Source organism: Falco naumanni, chromosome 4, assembly GCF_017639655.2.
Source record: "Falco naumanni isolate bFalNau1 chromosome 4, bFalNau1.pat, whole genome shotgun sequence".
Classification (NCBI taxonomy): domain Eukaryota; kingdom Metazoa; phylum Chordata; class Aves; order Falconiformes; family Falconidae; genus Falco; species Falco naumanni.
The window spans coordinates 86512871-86535162 of NC_054057.1; the positions used below are offsets into that span (position 1 = coordinate 86512871).

The following is a 22292-nucleotide window of genomic DNA, read 5'->3' on the forward strand; positions in this document are numbered from 1 at the left end:
GCACTCACGGCACAGCCAAGCCCAGCATCGCTGCTGCAATAAGAAAAATACATTTATTTGCTTTGGGTGAAAAAAGCAAAAACCCTCGTGCTGTGGCTGCAGCAGGCTGGAGGTTGGCTCTAACCAGCTCCATCGATCCTGGCCAAGCCCCAGACCCCAGCATCCTCTCCAGGAGAAGAGCACAGGGCCGGCGGCTCCAGCGGGCTGCCGTGGAGGCTCTTACCGCCATGGATCGATGGGCCATGGAGGCTGGTGCTGGGAGGGGAGCCCGGCTGCACCCTGGCCCTGTGCCCCCAGCACCATCCTGGTGCCAGCAGGGCTGCTCTGCACAGGGCATCAGCCTCCTGCACCGTGGGAATGGCTCTGGTGGTTTAATGCCATAAATATATATATGCACACATACACACATCTGTATGTGCAGGCACACATCTGTATGCATGCAGGCATGAATTACATGTGTGCATGTATGTATTATATTTATGTGTATATATTGTATATAATGCACACAAGGCATAATAAATGTGATTAAATAAATTATATAATACAGATGCATATGCACACAATATGAATATATGTTTTCCACTGTCATATATGTTGTATATATAATGCATATATACGTGTGTGTGTATGTGCTAACATATGTGTGTGTATATATATATATATACACACTCGCTCTTGGTTTTTTATGTGTGTATATGAGTGCACTCGTATATATATCATATCATAAATATACATATATCTGTATTTCACCCTTTCCTTGCACCCCCAGGGCGGGCAGGGGGCTGGCTCCTGGGGAGCCCTGGGGTGGGAACACCAGCCTCAGCTCTGTGGGGTGGCACCAGGGGGCTCCAGCCCGGGCGGGTGCAGGGAACAAGCAGCCACCCACATGGCCACAGCCCCAGACCCCATGGCGGGCAGCAGGGAGGGGCTCCTGGGGCAAGAGTGGGGCAGTTTTCCTCTGTGGAAACCTTGCAGCTTTTTTTTTTTTTTTTCCCTTGCTTTTTTTTTTTTTTTCCCAAAGCAGCCAAGCTTACCTGAAGTTATTTTTAATTGCTTAATTTAGTGAAGGATGGGGATGGGGTGGGGTAGGTGGGTGGTGGTTTTTTTTCTACTTCTTGGTTGTTTGCTTCTGCTTTTGCATTAATTGTTTTTCTTTAATCAGCTAACAACCGTCAGTGGGCTTTTGTTCCTCTCTGTAAGTTGCACATTAGTATTTTTTTTAATTTTGTTGCCCTTTTCCCCTTGTGCTGACCCTGCCATACGTTGTGTACCCAACTGCTCACTTTTTCCATTTACCTTTTTTTTTTTTCCCTTTTTTTTTTTCCCCTTTTTCTTTTTAAACCAACCCCTCCCCAGGTGCACCCCTGCCTCTCCCTGCCCCCACCCAGCTCCACCAGCACCGGGGAAGTGAGAAAAACCACAAAACCCAGGGGCAGCACAGCGGGAGCAGCTAGGGGAAAGCCATGGCAGGGCTGGCTTTTGCAGGGATGCAGGGCCTCCCTGAGGTGCTGCCGTGTCCCACCACACGATAACCCCCACCCCCCATCCTTGGGGCCCTTCTGTCCCTCAGGGCTATGGGGGAGGCTGGGGTAACCCCATTTCGGCAGCTTGGCCACCGGGTACCAGGACGCTGCCTCCATCCTGGGCGCTCACATTCAGCGGAGCCAAATCCCCCGGGAGCAGCGGGGGGAGGACGCTCCCATTATCCGGCTCCTGCCGTGTCGGAGGCAGCTGGACCAGCCGTGCATTAATAGATTACCCAGAGGATTTGGGCTCGCCAGCAGCGAGCGGAGGCAGCGCGGGCAAGGCCAGGGAGGCTCGCCGAGCCGGCGGGGACGGAGGCAGCCCCCGCTCACCACTAGCACCTTTTCCAGCTGAGGTAGGTGGAGGGCTCGGCCGCGGTGGTGGGATGCTTCTGGGATGGCTGGAGCAGGGATGGGGATGCTGGTTCCCATCTGTCTCCAGGAGAGCTGCCAGCAGGGACCGGCGCCCCGGGGAGGCCGGACGGTGGGTGCAGGGGGATGCTGGGCTGCGGGCGCCTGCTCTCCTCCCGTGCCTGGCTGTTTTTCCGGAGGATGCTCTGCAGGGATGCCGAGCTGGGGCAGCACATGTAACTGCTGAGCTGTGCCGGTGCGTGGCTGGCTTTCACGCCCCCAGCACCCCCAGCCCTCACCTGCCCCTGCGCCGGGGGCTGCAGCCTGGCCTGGGATGCAGGATGGGGTGTGTGGGCACCCCCGGGGTTCAGCCGCCCGGGGTGCAAAGCGGTGCTGCCCTGTGCCGCTGCGTGCTGGAGGGTCTGGGGTCACAGCCGGCCACAGGCAGGGGAAGGTCCCCTCCTGCCACCGATTCTTGGGGTGTCACAGGGAGCCAGGTGCCTGCAGAAGGTCTCATGCAACTGCAGTCACAGCTTGTGCCCCATCAGCCGCTGTGACTCAGTTTCCCCATTGTGCATGTCCCCACCTGTAGAGGAATGAAGGCAGTGGGTTGAGTGACACTGATAACATACAGTGTGGCCTTGCTTCAAAGGCGGTGGGCTGATTGGCATGGACGATGTGCAGCTGTAGTTTGTTCCCACAAAATAGTTAAATAGCCCTGAGGAGCATGGGAGAGGGGTCCTGGATGGAGGAGGTCCCCTGAGGAAGGAGAGAGTGAAGGAGCAGTGTGGTTTGGCCCCTGGAGGATGGAGAACCAGCATGGACAGTAGAATCTGACCCTCGGTAAAGCCTTGCTGAGCTTGCTAGCTTGCTTGTGCTGCCACAATCGGTGCCCCGTGTGAGGGTCAAACTGGTCTGGACTCCAATCACAACGCCCACTGTTAGCCAGCACCCAGGGCCACTGCTGGGGGCTGGGGGGAGCGAGGGGCTACGTGGTGGTCTGTCTTGCTCCCCAAATCAGAGATGAGCACCCATGTGAGCCTGTCTGCTCAGCCATGTGGCCACCCAAAGTGCCCCCTGGCCCCTCGGCTAGGCAGGGGCAGAAACCCCTGCCCCAAACAGCCTCCGGTGTCTGTTTGCCCTCCCTACCCCGGGGCGCTGCCGGCATCCAAATCACAGTCAAATCTGGCCAGCCTTCGGGTTTTGCATGTGCCCACGGGCACAGCGTGGCTACCAGAGCGCAGCGCTGGGCACCTGCCCCTGCGCCCGCAGGTAAGTGCAACCCCGAAGGCTCCCGGAGCCATGGGCTGCTCCGCCATGGGGTTGGAAACAGCCCCCAGAGCGTGGTGGTGTGCTGTCCCCATCCTGGGGGACCCCCTCTTTGCAGGGTGCAGAGCTGGGGGGGCCAGGGCAGGATGTGGCCGTGGGTTATGACACCATCGTCCCTGTTTGCAGCCCTGCAGAGCCCCCGGCTCCTGCCATGGACGAGTGGGACCTCCCGCAGTGGAAGAAGGAGGTGGAAAGCCTGAAGTACCAGCTGGCCTACAAGCGGGAGATGTCCTCTAAGACAATACCCGAGTGAGTGGGTGCCCACCCTCCCTCCCATCCCCATGCACCCCCCCAGCTCTTCTCCACCCACGGCCAGCATTGACATCCCTTAAAGTCACCATCAGCTGCCAAAATAGATTTTCCCTTTATAGTTCTTCAAGCCCACCAAACCCCAGTGGCAGAAACTGTGCCAGCCCCAGTACTGGTGCCCGCAACCCACTCATGAGCCTTTCTGTACGCGCTCCCCGCCGCTCCCCCCCCCCCCAGGTCCTTTCCAACTGCCCAAGCTCCGGTGGTGGCAGGGATGTGGCAGCAGCCGTGTGAAGCCCTGACACCCAGGTGCCCCCCGAGCCCCCCAGTGCTGCGGGCTCAGCTGGGCAGTATGCAGACACCCCCTCAAAAGACTTAAACCTGTAGAAGACAGACACATGCCCTCACCGGTTTGTATCTCCCTGTTCCTCACAAGAAGGGTCTCACAACATCGCACCGGTTAACCCAGCCCGTGGCCCCATCACTCACATGGCGGGAGCAGGGGACGGACAGAAAAAGAGCAACTTTGGTGAAAATGTTTTAAAATGCAATGCAAGAGCCGCCCCCATGCCAGTAGTGCACAGGCAGCCGCAGTTGCGGGGGGCAAAAAGCTTCTATTAAACTTGCCTTGTGCTTGCCCCCCCATCCCATAACCAGCTGGGTGCATGGGAGGGTCATGCCCACAGCCCCAGGGCAGGCTGCACCCCAGCACCGCTCCCCACCAGAGCAGGATTTACCCCGGACACTGCAGTTCCCCTCAGATCCCCCCTTTTGCTTTCTGCCACCCCCACCCTGTATCCAGCACCCCTCCATCCCTCGCAGCGCTCTGTGCCCACCCCTCCGCTCCCCTCTCTGCAGGTTTGTGAAGTGGATCGAGGACGGCATTCCAGAAGATCCCTTCTTGAACCCGGAGCTGATGAAAAACAACCCCTGGGTGGAGAAAGGCAAATGCACCATCCTCTGAGGGGTCTGCCCCCCCCCGCGCCAGCTCCTGCAGCCCCTCGCTCCCCCCCCACTGAATGTACACTTTTTTATTAGCTAGCTTCCTAATATGACTACCTGAACAAAAACCTTACCCTCATCTTGTCTTATTATTTTTAGAAGTGTTTCTTTTTTAAAGGTGGGGGGGGGGGGGGGGGGGGAGGAGGGGGAAGCCTGCGGGGGTGGGCAGCATGGGGGGACAGGAGCAGAAGGTCCCTCTGGGGTTGGGCTGCCCCTTCCAGTTGCAGAGCTCCGCTCCCGGCTGCTGCTGCCATCAAGCCAGCAGTTTTCTCAACTTGGAAGAAAACTTTTATAAAACATTTTCAGTGATTTTAGATACTCTTTTGTATATTGTAGGATACAATTTTGCAGCAAAAGAGGCAACATACGACAACTAAGAGTTTATAAATGAAATAAACAGCAATACTTCCTGTTTATTTTTTTAATATTTTTTTAAACAAAACAAGCGGGTACTAAAAAATAAAAAGAGGCTCATGGACACACACCCCACCCATGGGTTAGAAAGCCAAAAGCCAGCTCCTCCCTTCAGTTCCATCTACAGGATTTCCTGGGCTTCACCTCCGCTAGAGCAGGTCCCTGATGTAGATGTTCCTCCTGACGGCGTTGGAAACCCCTTCGTTAAAGCGGAACCAGACATCGCTCTTCCCCACGGCCTTCCCCATCTGGCTCTCACTCGACTCTTCCTTGGAGGCCTGAGGGGCTGCAGCCGGGGGGGGAGACTGATATCAAAAACTTGCAGAAACTCTTAACCTTGAAGTTACACCCTGCGCCCAGGACACTGAGAGCCAGGAGCTGCTGCGGACACGGGGGGGTTGCAAGGGCTGAGCTGATGCTCCCATGTCCCGGATCCTGCAAACTTCAGAGCACCCACACTGCTCCCACAACCATGCTCCTCAGCTCAGGGTCTTCGTTGGCCCTTCAGATGTTGCCAGAATCCACCGAGCTGCCCGCAGGCACCCGAGGGTCACTTGGCTCAATATATCCCTCCCACCCCGCTGATGTCCCCCCAGGCACAGTGCCCCTGTTTGGGCACCTGTGTGGGGTCTGGGTACCCTGTGCCAGGGCGGGCCCCCCCCCGGCAGCACCCGTGCCCATCCCACCCAACCCTCTGCCACCCACCTGTGGCCACGGCCGCCCGCTGCTGCCGAAGTGGCCGCCCGAAGAAGTCGGTCTCAGGCTGCAAAAAGGAAAAAGCAGAAGGTGAGCGCGGCTCCGCCAGTGCCTGCTCTTACAGCTCGCGCTCGGGGACAGCCAGAAGGAGCCCAGTTTCCCCCCGTGCGAGGCCAGACGCTGGGGACACGGCTCCGCTCTCCCCAGTTTTAAGCAAAGTCAGCCCTACGGCAGCTCAGGGGAGCCCAGCGCTGGGGCTCTGCGTGCGGCCGTCACCCCACGCTCATCACCCCAGGCTCGGGGCTGCGCCAGCCCCTTCCCCCTCCAAGCACCTGGCGCAGAAGGAAGCCACCGGGCAGGGGCCAAATGCAAATCCTGCAGAAAGAGCCAGCGGGCTCGGTAAAATGCAAACGGCATTCAGAAGGGCGTGGGAAAGACAAACTTCAAGGTTCACCAGGCTAAAGCAGGTGAGGCCTCGAGGCTGGGCCTCTGGAGAGGGGTGGGGGCAGGGGACCCCCCCTTGCTCCTCTTGGCCACTACCAGGATACCTGGGGCGAGACCAGCCCAGCTCACCCACTGCACTGGTGGAAGACGGATGGTTTCCCCTGCAGCCCCCCGAGCCATGTGCATACCTCTCCCACCTGCAAGCAGCTCTGCCCCCAGCCCTGCAGCTCCCAGAGACAAAATTCAGCTATTTTAGCCCAAATATCTACATCTTTTTCCCTCCCTACCCCTGAAAGCTTCACAGCACATGTCCATAATTGTCACCCAGACCTAATTCATCCCGATGCTGTAAACCCAGCGATGCATTTATGGGACGCGGGGTGCTGAACTATCCTATTAAAAGAAACTGGACTAAATAAACAATAAATATCAATGGAGATAGCAAGCCTCTAGCAGCCAAGGTATATGCTGGTAGGAAATTAGGCAGAAATTGCAGCCCCCTCACCTTGTCCTCCACTGCTGCCCTCCGGACAATGTGCTCCAGGCGCTGGTGGTGGTTGGGGGGCACTGCTGGCCCTGCATCCGCTTGCTCCCCAGCCTCACTGAGGCCATTCCTGGGCTCCTGTGGGGAGGAGAGTCCTGAGCCAGGGTCCCCTCGGGGCTGGGGCTGGTGGAGCTCAGGGTTTGGGCATCCCTCCCCCCCCAGGTGATGCACAGCCTGAGGGCAGGACAGTGCCTTGTCATCCATCCCGCACACCCCTTCTATTTGCTGCCAGGTTTGATTATAATATCCAAACGACTTGGTAAGGATTTTTTTCATCATTTTCTGCCTCACAGCAGCAGGCAGGATTAGCCCCGGCAGTGCTTTGGGCATGTGCGTGTTTAGTCCTTTTCCCTGGGACTCCAACAGTTGGCAGTGTGTAAACAAGGAGCCTCCAGAGATATTTTTGTAGCATCTCTTTGTGCCACACGTCCCCTGAGAAAGCTCTTCTGCTGCAAGGGGCTCTCAGGGATTAATTATCCCCATGGCACCAGGGCAGGGCAGGCACCAGCTACACCTGAACAGTTTCTCAGCCTTTTCCACCCATTTCCACCTTCTCCCGCCTGCTGCCCGCTGCTCCCCAGAGCGTTTCAGCAGTGGGCAGAGTAACTCTGCTCCTCCTGGGGCTTTGGGACCTTCGGGAAGGTCGAAGTGAAGCAAGGGAATGCGCAGGCAGGCAGCAGGCCAGCTGCCCCAGACACACTACAATTCCCACCTTGTCGCAACCCTAGTTACAGAGTTGAAAAGCCTTTAACTCACAGCGAGCGCCTCTTTCCAGAACTGCTGCAAAAAGATGAGCCCCTGGGCACTTCACCCCAGCACAGATGTGCTGCCCCGCAGGCAGATGTGCGTGCAGATGGCTGCGACTGGGCGAGTTTAATCCTGGATTTCCATTTGCAGAGCGAAAGCCACCGGCTGCTTTGGAAAGACCATGTCCCCACACCAGCCCTAAGGGCTTTATCCCCATCGACAGGCCCACCACCCCCCCCCCAGAACCACAGGACACTGCCAGCCCTCCCTACCTCGCCCGGGTTTCGCGCCTGCAGCAAAGTCTCCATCCTCCTCATCTTTTCCAGCTCAATCTCCCTGGCGATGAGCTGCTTGGCCTGGTAGGTCAGCTGCCTGCGAGCCGGCAGGTCCGGGAACCGGCAGACATCCTCCACGTTTCTGCATCGTCAAGGGGAGAAAATAAATCAATACTGAAAATAAAAAAGCATTATGGAAACTGCAGCCTGACATGAGCATAGGGAGACCCACCATCCTCCCAGCCCCGTCTCCCCCAGCCTCTCAGTATAAGCCTGGCCGCAGTGCCTCAGTTTCCCCTCTCCAAGCCCACACGTGCGAGGGCAGCGCTAGAAGATGCCCAACGAGCAGTGCCGGCCGCACAGAGCCAAGCTGCTGCAGGGCATCTCGGCTGAATGGGAACTCGGGAGGGATTACACGCTCTTTAATCTTGGTTTTACCGCAAAAAGAGGAAACTGCAGGCAGGTCTGCACCGAACAGATTGCCCTGAAAAAAACCAGACTCACATCACAGCTTGGGCACAAGTGGTACCATGACCCTTTGCATGAACCCCGAGGTGCCTGTGGGGAGCTGTTTAATTGAGATACGGCCATGAACAGTAATACTGGCTAATCAGAGCAGTTTTATTAACAAGGTTAGTGCACCAGATCTGGAGTTCAGGCCTGTTTCTGTACAGCGAAAGCCCAGGCACAGCCAGCACCAAGGAGCCAGCTGGGCCGGTTCCTCTGCCAGCTGTAAATATTTCACGCTTTTATTCACATTCAGTATTATTCCCCTTTAACTAAAGGGAGCAAAGTCCTATGTCAGATGCCTTTGCAGTCATTTAGAAATGATCTGTCCAATCTACCGTTTCAGAAGTTGTAAAGAGAAAACACAGGTTTTGCTGTCAACAACAGCTTTGTTTGCTGAGAGATGCTGGGACACAACTCGCAGGTGCCACGGGGACATGACACCCCCTGTGGTCCCCATAATCGCTGCACACGGCCAGGAAACAGGCTCAGAATTCGCCAGAAAAAGTGAAGCCAATCAAATCAACGTGCCTGCTTGTGCCACGTGGCTCCCAATGTCCCACAGTTCCCTCAGGGCTGCATTTAGGTGGCACAGCCTGACCCAGGGAGGGCAGGGGCAGATGGCTCCCCACAGCCCCTGCAGATCCTGCAGGCTTTTCCGTGGGAAAAAAAAAATAATAAAGTGCTTCACTGTAATTAGATATAGCTGCTTGATTTAACAGAGGCTAATTTTTGTAATTAACTTTGCACCAGGAAGACATTAGCGTTGCTCCTAGCTGTGGTCGGGTCTGTATTGCTTCACCGAAGCCTCAGGAGCGTTTATGGCTCTGGATGTACTTAAAGCAGAGAGTCTAGCGATGGCTGGCTGGTGACACACAAACCAGTGGCTGCAGCACCTCCCGTGTGTGAGGTGGGACCTGGTGGACCTGCTCCCCTCTGCTGCCGCAAGCCCCCAGCAGCGTTGGTCCCTTCTCTGCCAGCTCCGGAGCCGAAGGTAGCTGCCTCCATTCCTTTAATCCCATTAAAGCAAACCCAGCCCTGCTTCAGCCTCAGCCCGAGGAGGAGGTGAGGGGGGCAGCCGGACCACGCTGCAGGGGGAGCAAAGCCAGCAGCAGCCCCAGGTACTCACAAGGTTCCAGGGCTCCTCCTTTAAAAAAACAGGAGATGAAGAAGCAGATGCTCCCCACAGAGCTGCCATCAGAGAAAGTCAGGTCCCTGCAGCCACCCCAGCAACCGGCAGCTCGTGCCAGCCCAGCTGCCACCATCAGAGAAACCTCCCAGCTCCAGCTGCAAGAAACCCACTCCATGCCACGATGCTTTCAGGCTCACTCATTCCTGGATGCTCTGCTGTTGTTTCTGACCCCCCTACGCCTTCTCCTCACCCTTGGGACTTACGGGTCGAGCTTGTAGACATACTGGCCCTCAGGCAGGCGCTCCTGGTGGTAGCTGAGGTTGTAGGCCAGCATGGTGCTGATGAGGTCTGCCAGCTGCTGCTTCTCCTTCTGGCTGTACAGCTGGGTGTTCACCTGGGGAGGAGAGCAGAGCCCAGCAAGGGGAGAGCATCACTGATCCGTAATATCTTCTAAATATCAAAATAACCTGAAGCACAGGGTGTGTCTCTACACGAGAAAGGACAGTTAGTACCCACGAGGTTCAGACCAAGTTTAGTTTCCTATTAGGGACAGACGCGCTTCACAGAGCAGGGACAGACCCCTCTGACAGCCCCACGGGTAAACGCACTCGGTGCAACCACACGTTCAGGTGAGGCAGCTGCCTGAAGGAGACTGCTGCAGCTTCCCCAGCCCCTGCGCAGCCAAGCCCACCCCCCGGGTGCATGGGTCCAGGAGGTGCAGGACATCCCCCCGTGCACCCAGCAGCTGGCTGTCTCAGCCCCACATCCCCGGCTTCCCTCCAACTGCTGCATCAGCTGCAACGCCAAACAGACCCAGATCTGGGAGAGGTCCTGGACAGCTCAGCCTGTGCCTGGCTGACACAGCCCAAGGGATGTCCCCCAGCCCTCGTGCCAGGGGAGCGGGCACGTCACCCAGCCAGAACTCCTGCCACCGCAGTGAGAGGGGACCAGTGGGCACTCACCGGTCGGAGCTTCGGGGTGATGATGTCCAGCAGCAGACAGAGCACTTCCAAGATGAGAGACTGCTGACCCGCACGGCTGCGGGCACTGGGCGTTATCCCCGACACCATGGACATGACGAGGTTCTGCATGTGGTTCAGCTTGGCCAGGGCCTGCGTGGAGAGGGCAGGGACAGCTCAGCCATGGCTGCGACCACAGATGTCCCCATGGGTGACAGCTGGAGCCACGCTGCCACCATATACCACATACGAGGTACTTGCCTCGTACTGGCTGCTGGGATAAGCAATCCGGGGGACGCTGGTGGCCGCGAAGAGCAGGTGGAAAACCACAGGCAGGAAGGGCAGGTACCGCATCAGCTGGAAGCTCTGCCTGTGCAGGACAGCCTTGTTCAGCAGGTCGGAGAAGCCCAGCCACTCCAGGGCCAAGCACACAGAGCTGAAACTGGAGTCCCGCAGCCTCATGTTCAGGAAATTTTCATACAGACCCTGGAAGCGGACAAAGGATTAGAGACAGCTCGAGGCAGGGCAGACAGCCCCATCAGCGCAGACAGCCCCATCAGCGCATGCCACTGGGATTCTGAGCATCCCACCGAGCTCAGCTCTAGCACAACAGAGCAGAGGGAGGGGCCCGGCTCTCCCCCTCGGCTGCTCTACCTGGGCGAGTTTCTCCTGCTCCCCTGAGGAGACGGCGAGGTGCAGGATGTGGTGGAAGCGGTGGGAGGATGCATTGAAGCCAGCCATCCCCCCGAGGTGCAACAGGTCCTCATCACCCACCAGGAGCTGGGTTGGCAAAGAAGGGTCCATTCCTATCCTGTGCCTGGGGGAAGCCCAAACGGAATTGCTCAGAGTGCCCTGGCGCGGAACAGACCAGCAAGGAATATTTGGACCCTCGCAAACTGGACTGAAGGCAATACCGATGCCAAATCACATCCAAAGAGAGCAAGTCAAGGAGCATCTGGACACACAAATCTGCTGACGAGGTCAGGTCTGCTGCAGGGCAGATCAGCTCTCCAGGACCTTCCAGGTTTCCCCACTGCAGGTCTTACAAGCAGCAAGGGAACGCCATGAAGCGGCGTGCTTAATTAATAAATCCCCCCTTTTACCTTTGGACCTTTGGGAGCTGGAAGATCTCTTGCCAGATGGAGAAGAGGCCCTTGTTTTGGTCCTTTAAGCCAATCTTCATCGTCTGCACCATCTGCACGTTCAGCTCCTTCTGCCCTCGGCCATGCAGGAACTGCAACACAAGCAGGGGGCTGGTGGGGATGGGCACAGGGGGAGGCAGGTGATGCCCATAACAGCCAGCTGGTGCCAGGGAAAGCCAGGCAGCGGCGCATCGCTCGTCCTCCATTTGTAGGGGAATCAAGGTTAAAAATAAAGCAGGGGACGGGGCGGACATTTCAGGAATCTGCCTGGGACACAGTTTTTCCTCCTCCATCCCCATGTGAGCCCAGATCACGTCAAGAGCCACAGCAAGTCTGTGTCCCCTCGAGAGCTCCCAGTGACACCAGTACCTGCAGAGTGTTTATGCAGGAGCGGATGTCATTCTCCGTCTTCTCACACAGCGCCAGCAGCGCGCCCGTGTCTGCCCGCATGCCTTGCCGCAGGGCGATCTGCAGGAGAGGGGGGTCAGCAGGGAGGGCCTGGGGGCCAGGGGGCCCAGAGGAGCCCTCGGCCCCGCCGCACCTCGCAGAGCCGCTGGGCGAGCCGGGACGGTGCCGTCCGAGGGAAGTTGAGCAGGAACGACTGCTGCCGCAGCGGGCGGAGGGCAGGGACGTACCTGGCAAAGGAAAGCACAGCAGTCTCAGTGACCCTAGCAGAGGGAGAAATCCAGCTATCCATCACAGAACGGTTTGGGCTGGAAGGGACCTTAAAGGCCACCTAGTTCCACCCCCCCACCACAGGCAAGGACCCCTCCCACCCGCCCAGGGTGCCCCCAGCCCCGTCCAGCCTGGCCCTGAGCCCTGCCAGGGATGGGGCACCCACAGCTGCTCTGGCAGCCTGGGCCAGTGTCTCACCACCCTCACAGGGAAGAATTAGGAATTTCTTCCTAATATCTAACCTAAATCTATCCTCCCTTAATTTAAAATATCCCTTGTCCTATCACTACAGGTCCTACTACAGAATCTGTCCCCATCTTTCTTATAAGCCCCCTTTAGGCACTGGAAAGCTGCTCTAAGGTCTCCCTGGCACCTTCTGCTCTCCAGGCTGAACAACCCCAACTTCTCTCAGCCTGTCTCCATAGGAGAATGTTCCACTCAAAGAGAAATGGGTTATTTAGCAGCTGCCTGCACCCCACTGCATGCTTGGGCATGCACAAAAGCAACTGTCCACTCACACCCAGCTACAAGTCACCCCAGCAGACACAACACCCAGGAAGGCTGAGCGTGTTGTAGTTTTACTTTTCCTAAGGTACTTCTAAGCCGCCATCTGATGACGGGCAACTCGGCACAGGAAAGCTTCGGCTGGAGGCAACAGCCCCCACCTCCTTGCTTGGGGCAGGGGTCTCAGCTCCCCATCCTCCCCAGGCACGCAGATACTAACTGGTCGTTGCAGATGCAGATGATGGGCCTGCGCAGCAGCCTCTCTTCGCGCTGCCTCCTCCGGCCCGTGCCCGCCGCTGCCTCACCCTGCGCATCCCTGCTGTTGATGATGTTTAGCAGCACATTGATAGATGCCTTGGGAAAAATATAAATAAGGACAGAAGGGATGAATTCTTGCTGTTCAGAGGCAAGAAACAGCTTGTAAGACAGAACAAGGGATGAGCTGTTAGTGGAGTAATAATTAAAGCAAAAGGTGGCTAGCTCCAGGCTGCCCGCCAGCAGGGGCTTACCGCAGGCGCACCATCTATCTCATCGATAATCAGGCAGTTGGGCTTCTCGTTGGCGCCCAGCACAGACTTCATCTGGGTAGCAGCTTCGATGTGGGTCTTGAAAACTTCAGGACTGCGGTCGTCACTGCAAGACAAGCCCGTGCCAGGCTGCTGCAGCGTGGCATTGCCTCTGGCATGGCATCACCTCCAGCACGGCATCACCTCCAGCCGCTTCTGGGGCAGGACAGCCCCAGACTCACCTGGCATTCATCTCAACAGCATTGTATCCCGCGTGCTTCGCGATGACGTGGGCCAGCGTGGTCTTTCCCAAGCCAGGCGGGCCACAGAGCAGGGCCACCTACAGCAGAGAGCAACATCAGCCCGGCAGGCAGCGAGGCAAGGCTTCCTCCAGCTCCCACCAAGGCTGCCATGCAAGGGGACGAGGCTCTGCAGCCTGCAATCCGGCCCTGGGAGCTGCTGCACTCGTGTTTAGACACACAGGGAAAAGGGAAAGTCACTGGAGGAAGGAGACTGTAACAGAAACTCAGAGGCAACAGTCATCCTGGCAGCATCTCTCATGCATATGTTTAAGGTTGCAGGGCAACAGACAGAAAAGGCTGAACAAAATCTCTTCCAGAATTACCCTCCTGGGAAACAATGCTGTTAGTATCTATTTTTGTTTTCCCCTTTTTTATATCCTCTCACCAGACAGGTTGAAGCTGGTAAGCTGGCCTGGGTATGCTATCTCTGCTCCCTTTAGCATTTGAGCATCATTGCTCTTTTCCAGATGCAGAAACTCTAGCTCAAAGGCACATTATTTATTTGTTATTTGCCCCTAAAGTCAAGGCCAACCTCTGCTAAAAAGAGTATGTCTTTCCTCAACTGGCCCACCTGATCTGGCTGAAAGAAGGCTGTTGCCCTCCCCGGATTATCACAGTACTCAAGCTGAAACAGAAGAAGAAATGAGAAACCCCCGTATTTCCTAAGAAGCAGCAAGGAATCCGATTCCTCCTAGATCTGTACTGGGAGAGGGGAGAAGGAGGGAGAGAGGGGAGAAAGAAGGAAAAGAAAGGGAAGACCCTGCTCCTCACCTCAGCGGCAAGACGAGGGGCATAGGAGAGGAGACCCACGCAGCGGTGTCCTGTCCTGCTCACCTTGTATTTGGGCCTCTTGTGCTGGTCCAGCTCAGCCTCCAGAATCTCCTCTGTGAGCTGGACCTTCGTTTTCCACTTATTCTGCTGCTCCTTGGGGCGGCCGAATGGAGGACGAGCTTCAGTGCTGGGCTTGGCCTTCTTCACGGCCTGCTCCTTCCCAAACACCACCGTGTCCCAGAGCTTGAGCCACTTCAGAAGGCAGCGGTTTGTGTACTGTGGGGCAAGAAAGCAAGCAAACCCCATCAAACCTCGCAAGGACCCAGTCGAGGACAGAGGAAGGCCCCTCCATGGCTTACAAACCGTTGTTGGTTGCAGAGGAAGGAGCTGAGCCTGGGGAGGCAGTGCAGAAGAGAGACCTCGCACGTCACCATGTTACCCAGTCACACCAGCATCTCTCTGGGACAGCGTGGGAACACGGCTTCCCTTCCGACTCAGCCACCATCCCACAGGGCAACCAAGGACAAGTCACATCGGCCCCAGCCCTGCTGTCCCTCTTCTGTCTTGGCTCAACCCAGCACTTCACAGCCTCTTCCATAACTTCCAATTCCCTTCTAATATTCCAAAAAAAATCAAATAGCCAACAACTCCTAGTTAAAATGCACCCGATCTTTTTGTCTTATTTTGGCCATCTTCCATAGTCTTTTCTGTTGGAAGGCCCACAGCCTACAGCTGAAAAACCCCCTCCCCGAGCTCTCGGCAGCAGAACGCCCCCAGGCAGGGCTAGCAGGGACACAGCCCCCAGCCAATGCTTCTGAAAGCCCCACGATCAAAGGCAGCACCATAAAGCCTTGATCCCACGGAATTAAGGAAGAGTTATAGCAGCGGTAAACCCACCCAAACTCCAAGCCCTGACTTATCCTAGCACCTCACATCATCACTGAGCAGCTCCATGTAGTGCCGGGGAGTGAACTTGTCCACCCAGAGGCAATGCCGCGCAGACTCCTCCTCGTCTGCCGGCTCCGCTTCCCCACCAGGCTCCGGGCTTTCGGCACCGGTCTCGTTCTCCAGGCAACTGCGAGACAGAATTAACTTGCCCCAGAGCACCCAGGACAGCGCTGGGAATTACACCCAGGCTTCCCAAGCTGGGGATGCTGAGGGCAAAGAGGCTCCTCTGCTCACAGGTCCCCAGTGCTGGACCCCACCGGAGTACCTTGGGAGGCACATCCGACAGCATGGTAGGGATAGGAGTGGGATTTTGTCCCAACATCTCACCTGTTTATTATCTCTGTCAGCTGCTGTGACACCTCCAGAACATACCTTCGACGCTTGAGCACAAAGAGGGCGAGAGGGGGGTCAGAGACACCCCACTAACCCGCAGCCGGGGGGAGCAGAGATCTGGGAGCCAACACCGTGGCTATCGAGTGGTGGCAGGGGAGACGGGAAGGTCGGTGTAAAGATGCGATACCTCTTCATGCACTTGTTCCTTCAGGCAGGAGAAAGGCACCCCCAGCAAGTGGAGCGGCCTGCGTGCGTTCCAGCCCAGGGAATCGGGGAGCTGTGAGGACCAGAGGACACACACCGACGGTTGTACCGATGCTCAGCACAGACATTTCGTGTTTCATCAAAGATCCCCTCCTGAAGTGAATGGAACACCCCCCCCCCCCTCCTTACCTCCACCCCCGTCCTGGAGGGGTCATCCCTCACCACCATGAAGACCCTGGTACCTTCGGTGGATGTCACGTTGATGTAGTCCTCCAGGATGGGTGGCCGCTTGAGTACCTGCTTCTTCTCAGAGGGTGGTGTGGTTTGCAGTGAGGCCATGCTACTCTTCTCCAGGTGGTCCAAGCTGGAGAACACCAGATTCCTTTAGCAGGGGTCAGGGAAAGGGACCTTGAACCCCACTGTGGGGTTCAAGGTCCCTTTCCATGACCCCTGCTAAAAATGGGGTTCAAGGTGGCCAACCTGGCAATCTGGGGAGCAGAAGGTGTCTCTGGACCAGCATCCCAGAGGACCTCAGGAGCCAAGTCCTCATCCGCACCAAAGCTGAGCTTCTTAACAGCTTCCAGGCGCTGTCGCTTCGGCTTCGGGGCTGCGAGACCCCAGGGCAGAAGGAAGAGGAGGAGCATCCTCAGCAGAAGGCCGGTACCCAGCTGCTCCCCCAGCAGCACCCTGCACCCCTCGGGGCGGGGAGGGGCAGCAGCACCCAGGGGTCCCCCAAACCTACTGCGGGGGGGTGGGCGACGAGCCGGGGGGGGCACAGCCCCGGTCCCTCTTCCTGGCGCTGCTGCCCCCGGGGGGGTCGAGCTCCTCCGGCGGCTGCCTCCTGCCTCGGAGCCGGGAGAGCTGCGGCCCGGCGGGCGGGGAGCTGCCATCTGCAACAGGCGTAACGCGGCGGCACCGGTCACCGCAGGGGACCCACGGTGGGGTACGCACACGCGGCTCCGCGGCCGGGCTCTCCCGCCCTCCTCCGCGCCCCCAGGCCCGGACGCGACGCCGCAGCAGCGCCCACCTCCCAGCTCGGCCAGCACCTCCAGCTCGGCCGCGAACCGCCGGCAGAAGCCGCCGCCGGGGCTCTCCTCCGGGCCCGCCATGGGCGCCGCGCCGCCCGCCCGCGCTTCCGGCCGCCGCGCCGCCGCGGGGCCCACGCTGATTGGACGCGCCGCGCTGCCGGCCGCGGCGGCGGGGACGCTGATTGGACGCGCCGCGCTGCCGGCCGCGGCGGCGGGGACGCTGATTGGACGCGACGCGCTGCTGGCCGCGGCGGCGGGGACGCTGATTGGACGCGACGCGGCGCCGCTGGCTGCGATGTAGCCGGAGCCGCCCGGCGCGGCCCGGGGACGGCGCTGCAGGTCGGCCGGGGCGCGGGGGCGGGGGACGGGGGGGCGCGGGGTCCCCTCCGCCGTGTCCCCTGTTCCCCCGCCGTGCTCCGTGTTCCCGGCAGTGCGGGCCCGGCCGGCAGCGGGGGAGGCCGAGCCCCGCCGTGAGACCGGAGCGGCCCAGCACCGGCGCCGCTGTGGGACCTGCGCCTGCACGGGGGGACAGCGGTAAGGGGTGGGGGGGAGCCGTGCGGTGACACTGGTGCCACGGTACAGCTGCAGCCCTGCCGGGTACCCCGCGCCCTGCCCGCCCCCACCGCGGCCCTTCGCTGCCCGGGGGGCTGTGCCCATCAGGTTGCGCAGGCTGTGGGCTGTGCCCATCCTGGCGGTGCTGTGCCCATCTCGGGAGCGCTGTGCCCATCCTGGGGGTGCTCAGGCTGGGGGTTGTGCCCATCCTGGGGGTGCCGTGCCCATCCTGTGGGTGCTCAGGCTGTGGGCTGTGCCCATCCTGGGGGTGCTCAGGCTGGGGGGCTGTGCCCATCCCGGCTGCACAGGCTGCAGCCCGAGGCCCTTCCCACCCTGCTCACCCCCCCTCCCCTCATGTTCTCCGCAGGGCTCTGACCATGGAGCCGGGCACCATCGACAACCTGTCCATCCTGTACCAGAGCTCTGACTTCATCGTGGTCAACAAGCACTGGGACATCCGCATCGACAGCAAGATGTGGTACGAGACGCTGACGCTGCAGAGCCAGCTCAAGTACCGCTTCCCCGAGCTGGCCGACCCTGACACCTACTACGGCTTCAGGTGAGCAGCCAGGCACCACGGCGGGCTCTGTCCTGCCCGCGAGCAGCCAGCCTCGGCTGGGGACACTGCCCGGGGATGCTCCTCCGCCTCCCATCTCCTCTCCAGGTTCTGCCACCAACTCGACTTCTCCACCAGCGGGGCCCTGTGCGTCGCGCTCAACAAAGCGGCAGCGGGAAGCGCCTACAAGTGTTTTAAAGACCGGCTGGTGACCAAAGCCTATCTGGCCCTGGTAAGCCCCCGCCTCAGCCCTGCTCCTGGCTTCGGTTTTGCTGCGCTGCAGCTCAGCCTCTGTGTCCCAGCATCCCGCCCCAGTGAGGATCCGTTTGCAACCGGCTTTCTGCCCTGCAGGTCCGGGGCCACGTCAGCCAGAGCCGGATGACGATCCGCTACGCCATCGGGAAGAACACCACCGAGGGCATGACCCACATGATGTGCATCGACGGGACGGAGGGTGAGCGGCTCCCGCGCCCTGCCTGCGCTGCCCACACCGCCCGGGCCGCGCGGGGGGAGCTGACCCCCCCTGTGGGTCTCCTTGCAGGCTGTGAAAACCCCAAGCCTTGCCAGTCGGAGCTGATCGTGCTGGAGCACGGGTCCTACAGCGGAGACCCCGTGACCAAAGTGCTGCTGCAGCCGCTGACAGGTGGGGACTCGGGGCTGGGGCGGCGCGGGGGGCTGCAGCCCCAGCAGCTCTGAGGTGGCCCCTGGGGCCAGGACCTGCACTTGCAGCCCTGGGCTTTGGCGTGGGCACGTGGTGCAAAGGCAGGGAGCCGAGAGCTGCTGAGCTCAGAGGGTTCTCTGCCTGGGGGGACAAATGTCATCGGGTATGTGGTCACCTCACACCGCTGTGCCCTCAAGGAGGGTTCCAAGGATAACCTGTGTCCCTGATTCCTCCGCTCCCGCTGTCCCCTCAGGGCGAACCCATCAGCTGCGGGTTCACTGCAGCGCCATCGGCCACCCCATCGTGGGGGACTTCACCTACAGCCACAAGAAGGACAGCAGTCCCTACAGGATGATGCTCCACGCCTACTACCTGCGCATCCCCACCGGCAAGGAGCTCATCGAGGTCTGTGCGCCCGACCCTTTTGTCACCGCGATGGACAGCAACTGGGTGCCCCACCACGTCACCCACCGGCTGGATGAGACCATCCAGGAGCTGAAGGACAAGATGGTGCAGAAGGGGGAAGAGGAGGAGAGCCAAGAAGCCGTGCTTGGTGGCAGAGAAGAGGAGGCACCGAGCGAAGCCAAGAGCCCGGAGACGGAGGAGCAGCGAGCCCGGTGTGAGCAGTGGTTGGCCGAGTGGGCTTTGGAGTGAGCACAAACCACGTCTCTGCATTTCCAGCCCAACGCTCCATTTTTGTCTCAGTGGGTCCCTGCAGAGCCCAGCGCTGACTCCACATCTGCACTTTCTGTATGCCATGGCTTCCCTCACTTCTGGGGCTGAGATTAGGCAGATTTTAGCAGTGATTAGGATGGGTTTATTTTTTAATGCACACATCATCCATCTGGCCAGTGGATGCTCCTTTCCTAATTCTGGGCCTCAGCAGCAGAGTCAATGTGTCACGTACCAGCTTAGAGTGACCCCAAAGCTTTCCGTCGCTGTCCCGGGGCTCAGGCGCAGCCAGGGTGGGTGGCACGGACACTGCCTTTGCCATGAGCACGATGGACGTATCTGTGAACCCTCAGCGCTGGGATGCCAAAATGCAGTCCAGCAGAGGGAGGGGAGAACATGCCGGGTGCAGCTTCGATGTCCATGTCCCCTTTCCCATTCCCTCCGCTCCATCCCGCTGCACTCAATGCACACACGTCATGTGGGAGGTGAGAGATCAGGGGGCTGAAGTGCAGCCTGGGGGCACCGGCAGCCCCCTAGTCCTGGGGGGGTGCTGCACAGTGGCTGCAGGAGGGGTCCCTGCCCACACACTCACCTTCCTCCCTCAGCCCGCATGTAGGCTTTTTTAAAGGTTTGTTGAGGGTGAGTGAGTTGACACGAATGGATTTTAAACTTTTTTCAAATTTCTATGAGAAGAATCTCATCTTTTAGCAGTTCTGAAATACGGGTGGCCTCTAAAACGAGTGTATTTTTAGTACTTCTGTGGTCGGATAGCCAGCAGCCCAAAGCTTTTGTAATAGATCTTAATATTCCTTCTGCTAGTGTTGCCTTTTTTAGCATCCACTTTTACCCTGGGCGTGGATGTCACCCCTGCTGAGGCAGGTCAGAAGACACAAGTCCCCTTCTGCTTTACCCAAACAAGGGGGACTAAGCGTCATGTTTTGGTCCCGGTGTGTGGCTCCTCACTTGGCAGGTTGCTGCAGGGGTGTCGGCACCGGAGGGTGCCGGGGGCAGGTCCTTCAGGTGGGCAGTTTGGGAGGGCTCCGGGGCAGCAAGGGCAGCCGAGGCAATGGTTGAAGCTGAAAGAAAGGCTGAGGACTGATGCGAGGAGTGGGGAGCAGCTCAGCTCTCGTGCTGGCGCTTTGCAAGACGCCAAGAAGAGTTTCTCTGGAAATGCCCTTGCTTTGCTGGTTGGCATTGTGCCGCTTCGCTCTCTCCTTCCCACTCTGCTTGTCTGCTGCAGCCCTTAGAGGACATTTGGAAAAGGAAGGGAGCAGGGAGCTGTGCGGGCCGGGGCGGGACCGGGGTGCTGGAGCCCACTGCATACACAGCAGCTCCCTGGGGGATTTGGCACCGAGCCGCCACATCAGCACGTGCCCAGCGTTACTGTCATCCCACGAGCCCCGTCCCATTTAAAACACACCTGTGAGTGGTTTCACACAACTAATACTCCTACCCTGAGAGAGAATAAAACAGCACAGCCCTCTCGTTGTGGGTGAATGCGCTGTGTGGGTCATCGACACCCCGTGGGGTATTGCACCTCCTGTCCCTTGTGTCCCCGGGTGCTGGTGGGTGCAAGCTCACCGTGCTGCGGCATGCGGCTGGGGACCGGGTAGCCGTCACCTCCCGTTAGCTGTCATGGCTTGGTGCTACATGCTGCCAAGCGTGTGGTACACGGCTCTGCAGGCACCAGCTGGGCACTGAGCGGGGATCGCAGGCTCAGGAGCTGCTGGCAGAGGGTTCAGGGAGGGTTGGAGGAGCAGGAGCTCTGACTCCTTCCTCCCCAGTCCCATCCCATCTCCCAGGAGTGGCCGGGGAGGGGAGAGGCAGCCGTAGGCAGGTCCCAAAGCTGTAAATTAATACCGTGAACCTGTTTACCAAAGAATAAACATGGGTGACGTGCACGGAAGGTCCTGAAATATTATGGGTGAGTTTTGCAGTCCCTCCCTTCCCATGGGCCCTGCTGTGAGAACGGTCCCCACAGCGTGGCAGGGGACATGTCCAGGACGAGGCTGCCCGTGGGGCTGGCGGTCACTGGGGTGGTTCATGGGGACACACCAGTGCCCACACAGGGGGATGCTGATGGACCATCATCACTGGGGGCTGGCACCCAGTGCTCGCCCTGCCATCTGCATTGAGGAGCCCTTGCACCACCCATCAGCTTTCGCACGTTGCACTTGTGCCCGGAGTTGCAGAAACCAGAGATAAATGTGTATTTTCCTTACCCTGCAGAGGTGTTTTCCAGTTGCCCTTCCCCGGGTCCCCTCCTGTGCCGCGTTCAGTCCTGCTCCCTCCTCTGCCGTCCCTGCCACAGGGCCTTTTGCTGCATCATCCGTGAATCCACTCAAGCGTTTGGACGGGGGGGTTGTGATGGGGTGTGTGTCTGTGACGTTCTGTACAGCTTGCAAAAACCCTTATTTCTTGCTGCTCGTTACCGTAGTAAACCATTACCTGTGATCCTGCAGTTGGCCCTCTGGTCTCTCAATCCATGGCACATTGCTGCGGTGCCCGGGGCTTCCAAGAATGAGCCCGGACCGGCACAGCGGGAGCAGCCCAGGGCTCCAACCTGGCCAACCTGTTGTCTGAGCACCCAATCATCCGCACTCTGCTGAAATTCCCTGGCCGAAACCACCCAGAGCCCTCCCGGGTTTAGTAACAGACAGAGGACCAGGTGCCGAGGCAGTGGGGGCAGATGCCGCTGCCCTGGCCTGTCCCCTGCCTGTCCCTGCCCACTGCCCACTGCCTACCCTGGCTAACACCAGTGGCTGGGATCGTCCTGACCCAAAGAGCAGAGGCAGAAGACAAACTGCTGATTTCGGGACACTGCAGCTCCTCCTGGCCAGGAGATGGGGGAGCGGTCCTGGGGCTGCCTGTGTTTGGGGGGGCGCAGGGAAAGCTGCGGCCGCTGTGATTCCCGTATGATTCTTGTACATCAACAGTCATTCCTCAGGTTGGAACAGCTGGAGAAGTGAGCGAAGACCCAAAGGAATTATTTGCAGCCTTCAGCTTGTGAGGTTTTTTAAGCTTACAAAGCTGGTGAGGCAGGGAAGCGGCTGGCTGAGCGGAGGGAGCGTCTGTGTCTGCACCTGCCCCACGCGGGGACCTGCAGCCGGAGCCCACCACGGAGCCACCCAGGGGAAGGGGCTTGGGCTGATGCTTCCCGGCATGTTCAGGTTTGGGGTGGATGCTCCTGTGCCTGCTCCTCCTGAGGCTGTTTCAGGGCTCCGTGGGGACACGGTGGACGCGCTGACCTGCAAAGGGGCCCCCAT

General features: G+C 58.9%; 3 protein-coding genes across 4 annotated transcripts; 2 read left to right on the forward strand and 1 right to left on the reverse strand.

Annotated features, from left to right (window-relative positions):
* The first annotated feature begins 1667 nt into the window (after positions 1–1667).
* On the forward strand, positions 1668–4512 carry GNG13 (G protein subunit gamma 13). The gene is made up of 3 exons (XM_040592580.1): positions 1668–1879; positions 3330–3452; positions 4311–4512. Exons 2-3 carry the CDS (start codon positions 3355–3357, stop codon positions 4414–4416), a joined length of 204 nt encoding a protein of 67 aa, XP_040448514.1. The 5' UTR covers positions 1668–1879; positions 3330–3354; the 3' UTR covers positions 4417–4512.
* Positions 4513–4860: 348 nt separating this feature from the next.
* CHTF18 (chromosome transmission fidelity factor 18) lies at positions 4861–16690 on the reverse strand. Of its 2 annotated transcripts, XM_040592578.1 has the most exons (22): positions 16585–16690; positions 16300–16447; positions 16038–16164; positions 15747–15921; positions 15541–15630; positions 15348–15400; positions 15006–15147; positions 14136–14348; positions 13242–13339; positions 13003–13126; positions 12714–12847; positions 11856–11949; positions 11684–11782; positions 11276–11406; positions 10827–10989; positions 10434–10658; positions 10176–10325; positions 9477–9607; positions 7572–7716; positions 6514–6630; positions 5574–5631; positions 4861–5154 (listed from the first exon to the last, which is right to left on the reverse strand). In XM_040592578.1, exons 2-22 carry the CDS (start codon positions 16445–16447, stop codon positions 5018–5020), a joined length of 2754 nt encoding a protein of 917 aa, XP_040448512.1. In that variant the 5' UTR covers positions 16585–16690; the 3' UTR covers positions 4861–5017. The 2 variants fall into 2 exon arrangements, with proteins under 2 accessions (XP_040448512.1, XP_040448513.1); XM_040592579.1 differs by lacking the exon at positions 16300–16447 and having other exon boundaries at positions 16585–16689.
* A 197-nt stretch (positions 16691–16887) lies between these two features.
* Positions 16888–21487, forward strand: RPUSD1 (RNA pseudouridine synthase domain containing 1). Its single transcript, XM_040592838.1, has 6 exons — positions 16888–17119; positions 17505–17696; positions 17802–17925; positions 18045–18147; positions 18235–18336; positions 18608–21487. Exons 2-6 carry the CDS (start codon positions 17515–17517, stop codon positions 19006–19008), a joined length of 912 nt encoding a protein of 303 aa, XP_040448772.1. The 5' UTR covers positions 16888–17119; positions 17505–17514; the 3' UTR covers positions 19009–21487.
* Positions 21488–22292: the final 805 nt, after the last annotated feature.